Source organism: Pholis gunnellus, assembly GCF_910591455.1.
Source record: "Pholis gunnellus genome assembly, chromosome: 5".
In the NCBI taxonomy this organism is placed as follows: Eukaryota; Metazoa; Chordata; class Actinopteri; order Perciformes; family Pholidae; genus Pholis; species Pholis gunnellus.
This window is the reverse complement of record NC_136531.1, coordinates 8,694,471-8,701,385: the sequence shown is the minus strand read 5'-3', so window position 1 is coordinate 8,701,385 and position 6,915 is coordinate 8,694,471. Positions and strand designations below refer to the sequence as shown.

General features: G+C 42.7%; 1 protein-coding gene across 2 annotated transcripts in view; it reads left to right on the top strand.

Annotated features, from left to right (window-relative positions):
• Positions 1-1,188: 1,188 nt before the first annotated feature.
• The window catches only part of arhgap10 (Rho GTPase activating protein 10), a 46,976-nt gene continuing 41,249 nt past the window's right edge, over positions 1,189-6,915 (top strand). For both annotated transcript variants that reach the window (XM_079159401.1, XM_079159399.1), the window contains exon 1: positions 1,189-1,742. In XM_079159401.1, coding sequence (XP_079015527.1) covers positions 1,589-1,742 — 154 coding nt within the window. In that variant the 5' untranslated portion in view covers positions 1,189-1,588. The remainder of the gene's footprint in view (positions 1,743-6,915) is intronic.

Below are 6,915 nucleotides of genomic sequence, written 5' to 3'. Positions count from 1 at the left end.
GATACGAGACAAGGTTCCGTGTGTCATTGTAATGAAGTGTTATATATTTGAAGTTACAAACTGACCATATCAACCATGCTATCAACTGTAGATAGCAGGGCGAATAATAATAATCCGTTTTTATTAACGAATTACGCCACAGTAAAGACTCCCGCCTCGGATTTGCCTCTGATGGAACCAATGACAGACGAATCTTGAAGCACAACCAAAGAGTACAAAAGATTGGCATAGTTCCCACCCGTGAAAACTCTTTAAGTAGAACATGAAGGAAGCGTTCTTAAAATGAGTGTGTGAATACAAATTATTCCATATGCTTGTGCCCTTTTTGTATACCCTGTAAGTTGCATTCTAGCCTAATTATTTGCTCATACTTGTCCACTCCAAAATGACCATTGGCATTGCTTTAGACTGTATCCTGCATTAAGGTGTACAGCTTTGTTGTCATATCCACTGTTTGTGATAATCCGACTAAAGGCTATTCCGGAGCTTGAACACGTAACCCATTGTAGTTTAATATTATATGCAACACTTTAAGGTCCCCTGTGATTAGTTTTGAATTTGCTTCAGGAGTTCTTAGTTTACCTTGTTTGTTGACCTTGCATCGAGCCACGTATGCACTGAAGGATCCATATAGGCTTGGTACTATACTGCAGCTGAGAGATCAGTTGTTGTAATTACTGGAGAGCCCCTCCTTCTCTGTTATCTTTCCCTTGCCTTGCCATAAGCCTTTGGGTACAACTCGAGTCTTTTTTCTTTCTTTTTTTGCCACTTTATATTTCCACTTTACCACATTTCAGAAGGAAGTATTGTATTTACTAAATTGCACTACTTTGACCAACTAACGGTACTTATGGTAAAATGCTCCTTACACATTAATGCATCAGTAATGATGATCGACTGACCATAACGTCTACTTTTTTTGCATCTACAGTAGCCGACATATGCTTATGTTACCTTTACTTGAATCATATTTTAAGTGTAGGTGTTACTAAGTTTTATCCAGTCTGTTATTGTTACTTTTAAAAGATCCAAATACGTATTCCACCACTGCTTCCACCATTCGCCTCAGTGCTCACAGGGCAGCGACGCGAAGGCGGAAGTAGATACGACTACACCATCCTGCATACGCTACACCGTCTTTGGCGGCAGAAGTTTTGCTCCATGCACTCAGATGTCAGCAGTGTGTCTCAATCTGTCACTTTGCTAGGTGGAGTACGTTTGATGGAGGAAGGAAAAAAAATTGGATACAGCTAATCATGACTGTCTGACAACTCTTGTGAAGCGACTTCCGATGAACACTTCTTCCGTCAGCGTATTGTTATCACCTTGTTATTACCTGCCAGCTACTCTTTTCGTTATTTGACAACTGTGGAGCAACACCCTGTGCTAGAAGTTAACATGCTAACCGCTGTTAGCTGCTGCTATCTTACGGAGCTATGTTTTCTCTGTTAGACTTGAAACCGCCCGCGAAAAGAGCGGCAACTGTATTGTAACGGCTTAGTTTTTGTTCTTAGCTCAAAAGTAAGCGTCATTTTGACCAGTTTTCCCCCCGTTTCTTGAAAGCGAAGCTATCGATCCTGTCACAGACATGGGACTACACCCGCTGGAGTTCAGTGAATGCTATCTGGACAGCCCCAGCTTCAGGGACAAAATCAAGGCACACGAAGCGGAGCTGGACAAAACCAACCGATTCATCAAAGAACTGTACAAAGATGGGAAGAACCTCATCAATGCAACAAAGCGTGAGTCGGTTTTAAAGGTTTTTAAACTGCGAGAAAAGTCTGTGTTCAGTCACAATTGCCCTTGCCTTGGGAAAAGAGGTCTTGGGGTCTTCCTTGTGTCCCATATGTTGTAACGACGTCTTCCTCAGTTTGCCAATGATTGTCCTTTTTTTCCCTTCCATTTGGTGATGTCATGAAACGGCTTGTTTCAGAGTTACAGAATGCATGAACTAATTGTCATGGAAGCAAGACCGCAAGTCTTTCTTTTCTGTTTCAGCATTCCTTTCTTGTGTTTTATGAGGACAATTATTCACTTGTAAGCCTGAAACAAAAGGCCCCCGAGTTCCTTTAACAACCGCGTGCTATATTTGCTCTCAGTCACATACCTCTGCAGGGTTAAATGATTAGATTGTTATCTGTTTGAACTCTAGTCTTGTGGGCTGGGCTTGTTTGTGCCCACAGTGCTTACAGCCAAGTGTTCAACACATAGTCATCAGAAATGGGGGCAGCTCTGCTGTCAAAACTGTCTTGTTGGACCGTCTTTGTGTCGTGTTTTGTACTTACATTAAACTGCTAAGACATTGTATTGCAGAACTTAAGTCAAAGAATATTTAGGCAGTCACAGTGACACCGATACTCTTTTTCCTTTGTCATGTTGTCTGCTGTAGTGTTGACAGATGGGCTTCATTCAGGCATGTTCCAGCAGCATTGCTAACCTTACTGCGTGCAACATGTTCTTTGACTCTTGTGGTCTAAAGAACTTTGGGGGCATGTGGTCTACATCAGGGTCCAGGCCACAGATGCGTCGCTTTGACTATGAAGTTGAGAATAACGTGAACCTCTTCAGACTTTCTCCTTTTCTCATTTAATATGTCACGAGGAAATAATCGTATCCTGTTATCACTGAACAAGATTGTGTTTTCCAAATGAAATATTCTCATTTTAAGTTACTCATTTAATGAGTTTGCTGTCATGCACACCTGAAACATATCAGGTGTTATACTGTGATCGTGATTTCAACAGTAATCCTCAGCCGTAGGCCGATTTATGCGGCAGCTTCAAGTGTCAAAAGGTCAGGATTAGATTCACCTTTTTTAGCTGCACTCTTTCGGTGTGTTGGGGTATTCAAATGAAGCAGGAGTGGTATTTATGTTCCTCACGTGTGTGACAAATGAACTTCTGCACTGTTGACAGCAGGCACACACACATGTCACACGGGACATCTGTCCTCAGTCACCTCTCCTATAGGTTCAGTCTCTCTCTTACAGCAGCTAACATCAGAGGAGCCCAGCACGGCCTAATGCCGGTGCTGCAGCTCCCCTCTGCTACACAGTAATGTACTGTAATGTAGCGTACATTACAGTACATTACCGCTGTGCTGAGCTGTTATTGGCATACTTGTGGTTTACTGTACCTGTTCGCTTGTCGTTCTCCTATGACCTCTCCCATCGTGCTGAATATTGCCCCAAAACTGCAACTTTATTACACTTTAGATCTATAAATGTGTGTAAAACTCTCAGGAGGTCAGCACCCTGACCTGGCCTTCATCTTTTTTTTTTTTTACTTGTGTCTCATTTACCTGCCCTGACTTATAGTCGGGAGATTACGTGCCACTTTCTTCGGCCTTTTTTTTTACCAGCGCCACGGTGAACTCTGGTATTCACCGTTGCTCACCGATGAGTTGATATTGATGCTCTGCCGTGTTGGTGTAAACCGACACACGGTGTCCCGTTTCAGGAGGTCAGGCCACGTCTTGTATTTCATGCCCTAAATGACTGTGGCTGAACTATGAGTCACTTTCTTTTATGTTGATTTTAAGGGTGTCAAACATGTGACGGATATCACATAATCACCTAACAAGGCTGTTAGCCCTCATTTGGTCGGTGTTGGCTTCTTGCTTATGAGAATATGAGAAGAATTAAGGAACCCTGGTCGTACACTCCCATTGGGAGTTCTGCAAAGTCAGTAGAAAATTCAGGAAGGAACTGCTGGTCATGTTCTTATGTACTGACATTATTGCAGTGCTCTCATCCTCTTTTGCTTTTGTGAAAATGTGTCCCGTCCCTTCTCCCTTCTTATGCCAAATGACTGTTTTTGACATTCTTTGATAACTGTAATCATGAAGGTGTTTACTCAAATAGCAGTAGTAGAGAAACTTAAACCTTATCCAACTGCCACAGCAGAAATACATGGGCTGGCTGCATTCGATGTGGTCCAGAAGTAAAAAAAAAACGTACACTACTTTTTTTACAAAGGGCGTTTCCTGCCTTGATAGTTAAGTTAAGGTGAGGCTGATAAATCCAAACTGAGCCGTCAACCGTCTGTGTTTGAATGATAACACTGAAACAATAAGTTAACCAACAGAAATATAATCTGCATCAATAGATTCATCCGATTTTTTTTCAGAGCTCCCCTCCTGCTTTGCTCTTATTAGTGGAACATGAGTCTGATAACCTCGTCCTGTGTTTGGTTGGTAGAGATCATACTGAATAAGCCCGGACGTTTTCTTTTCCTTCTGAATCTGCCTTGTTTGTGGTTTGCATGCTTTGAAGCTCAGACAGTTGTTTTTGATAAGTGGAGTTGATTTGTGGACGCTAAGCGATGTGATCTTCTCTGTATACAATGGTCACACCATACGATCTGACACTGCAGTGCTGATCTAGCATTAGTCTTGCTTACAAACTTACAGTAAAAGTGTTTTATTCTGTATATAATGCTCTACTACTTTACGTTTGACCTCAGAATGATCTGCTGGTTGGCCTGTCAGAGACAGTTGTTGATCTCCACATCCCATTCCCCCCTCGGCCTGTCAGTGACTGGGAGGATGTCCCACTACGGAAAGACCTTGGGTTCGGAGAGGAAACCTTCCAGCGGGGCCCTGGGCCAGAGAGCCGTGACATGGAAGTGCCCACAAGAGGAGCAGCATGCACATGTGCTTCTGTTTCAGAGGGTTTCCTTCACAGGAACTGTGTCCTGTCTGTACCCTCCCAATCACCCCTTGCTGTTGTCCTCAGCAAACGCATCGATATCTCATTTGTGTACGAAAAACGTCAGCTCTCCGTTTCTGAGTTTCTTCTACCGTATCACAGGGTTTAGTGCGTGTTCTGTTATTGACGCAATCATTGGACAAGTGAAGTTGGACTGAGTTTTTGCAGTAAGGTCAATCATAGTCATTCCCACAGCTGGACTTCCTCTGGTGAATTGACCATTTGGCTCATAAAGCAATACGATTTATATGTATATTTATATTTTCCACAAACCCAGCCATGTGAAGGTCCTTTTGTTTCATTGGCAGACAGGTTTAAGAGCAGCCTGCCATGGTGTGCTTTGGCTCACTGCTGCTCTCTCTCTGTAATCACATTACTGAATCTGCCAAAAGAGCCACATCACAATCTTTCATTAAAGCCGCATTAGCACAAGACGAGGTGAAGTGATGTGGGAGGAAGGCTTTCTTTATTCATCTCTCATTCCAGAGAGCACAAGACCTACTATGAAAACGAATGCTTGATAGCACCGCTCCACTTTTTTTTGGGGGGGGGGGGGGGCTCCTTTTTTGGTGCAAACAAAGTGTTGAGAACTATTTCAAGCACTCTGGTTACATCATGAACTGAAACCTGTTGCCAACAGGTGCTGATATATCTTTGATTAGCCAATTTATCATTATTGACAGGATACTGCTCAGCGCAGCCTCGCCCTACAGACTTGTTTTGAGGATCAGGAAGTCATGAATGAAGTAATGCATGCTTTGTGGGTAGGGATCTGGGGGGCGGGCGGGCCTTGTTCAGGGCAAAAGGTGGGAGGCGAGTGTGGAGCAGGGATTGGGACTGGAAAAGATGGGAGTATGGAACAGGAAGGACTGTGGAAAGGCGCAGTATGTAAACGCCGGACCAGGCACGCTGTGACCTAAGTGGCACATCTGATGAGACCGTAGGAATCATAACAAACATCCCGGCAGCAGGCGCCAATGAATACACTGTGGACATCTTCAGCAGCTGAACTCTGACTGCCGCATACCTTTTCTGCTTTGTTTTTGGAAGAAACTTCTGAAGCAGGCAGAACATGTCATTTTACGTTTCCTGCTTTGAGAGACGTTAAGTGGAAAACAAGTTCAGATAGTTTATGGTAATTGTTAATATGTGGAAAGAACACTTTCATACTCAAATGTGCTGCATGTGACGTTTTGCAGCACGATTGTAATAAAGGAAACAATGTTGGAAGAGACAGACGGACGTGAATATTTTTATATTGCATGTAAAGCTTAATCCCACAGCAGCATGGGGGGGTCACATTCATTCACAGTAAAAACAAACTACTACTTTACGTTGGACGCATTTTAGGAAAACACACAGACAGAGTGGCAAGCCAGTCCTTGTTTGAGAAGCAGTTTCCTGTAGTCATCCCAAGTCAGTGCCTATTTAAATTACAGCTGAATCAAAGGTTTTGGAACCTGTAATTATGTGTAAATAATGAGTTAAACATATCCACTTCAGCAATGCCTTTTTGATTATTTTATCCAGACGTTTCTCAGATATTCCTCATAGTACACTTTATATTTATACACACAGTATATATGGCAGTACAAGAGGTGAACGGATATTCATTTTCTGTGGGTGGTTTTATGCGAATGTGGATCTTTCGGATCAGTTTGAGGAGCGCCTCGGGTTTGCATGTTCCACATTTAAACGTAAGTGTGTCATGCAACGTGGGACTCTCACTAAGTCTGGTCTTGGTCTTGACTCAGTCTCAAGCCCCTCAGAGTCTTGGTCTTGTCTCGGTCTTTATACAATCTGGTCTTGCTCATGACTTGGTCTCGGTTTAGCTCATTACAACCCTGGCCTGTAGTAGGTGTGAATGTCTATGTGTCAGTCCTGCAGCCTGTCCAGGACGTACTTTACTATTACAAGTAATAGATGGATTTAACTAAAAGGGTAGTGTTGATCTTAACTCTAAGGTGCACTTACTAGCTTTAGAATGTTACAACTAAACTAAAAGCTATGAAGTGAGTGTCTAGGATTGTTTGACACACTTGTATTTATTTGTTTAACCTTGTTGCTGTCTTGTTTTGGCAGTCTCTGCTTTGGTGTGTGGTGCTCCATAGTAACCAAAGCCCTCCCACATTGTGTCATCTTCCCACCTCCTCTGAACAATGTTTATATATATTATATTATATATAAAGTAGGCATTTGTTTTCATG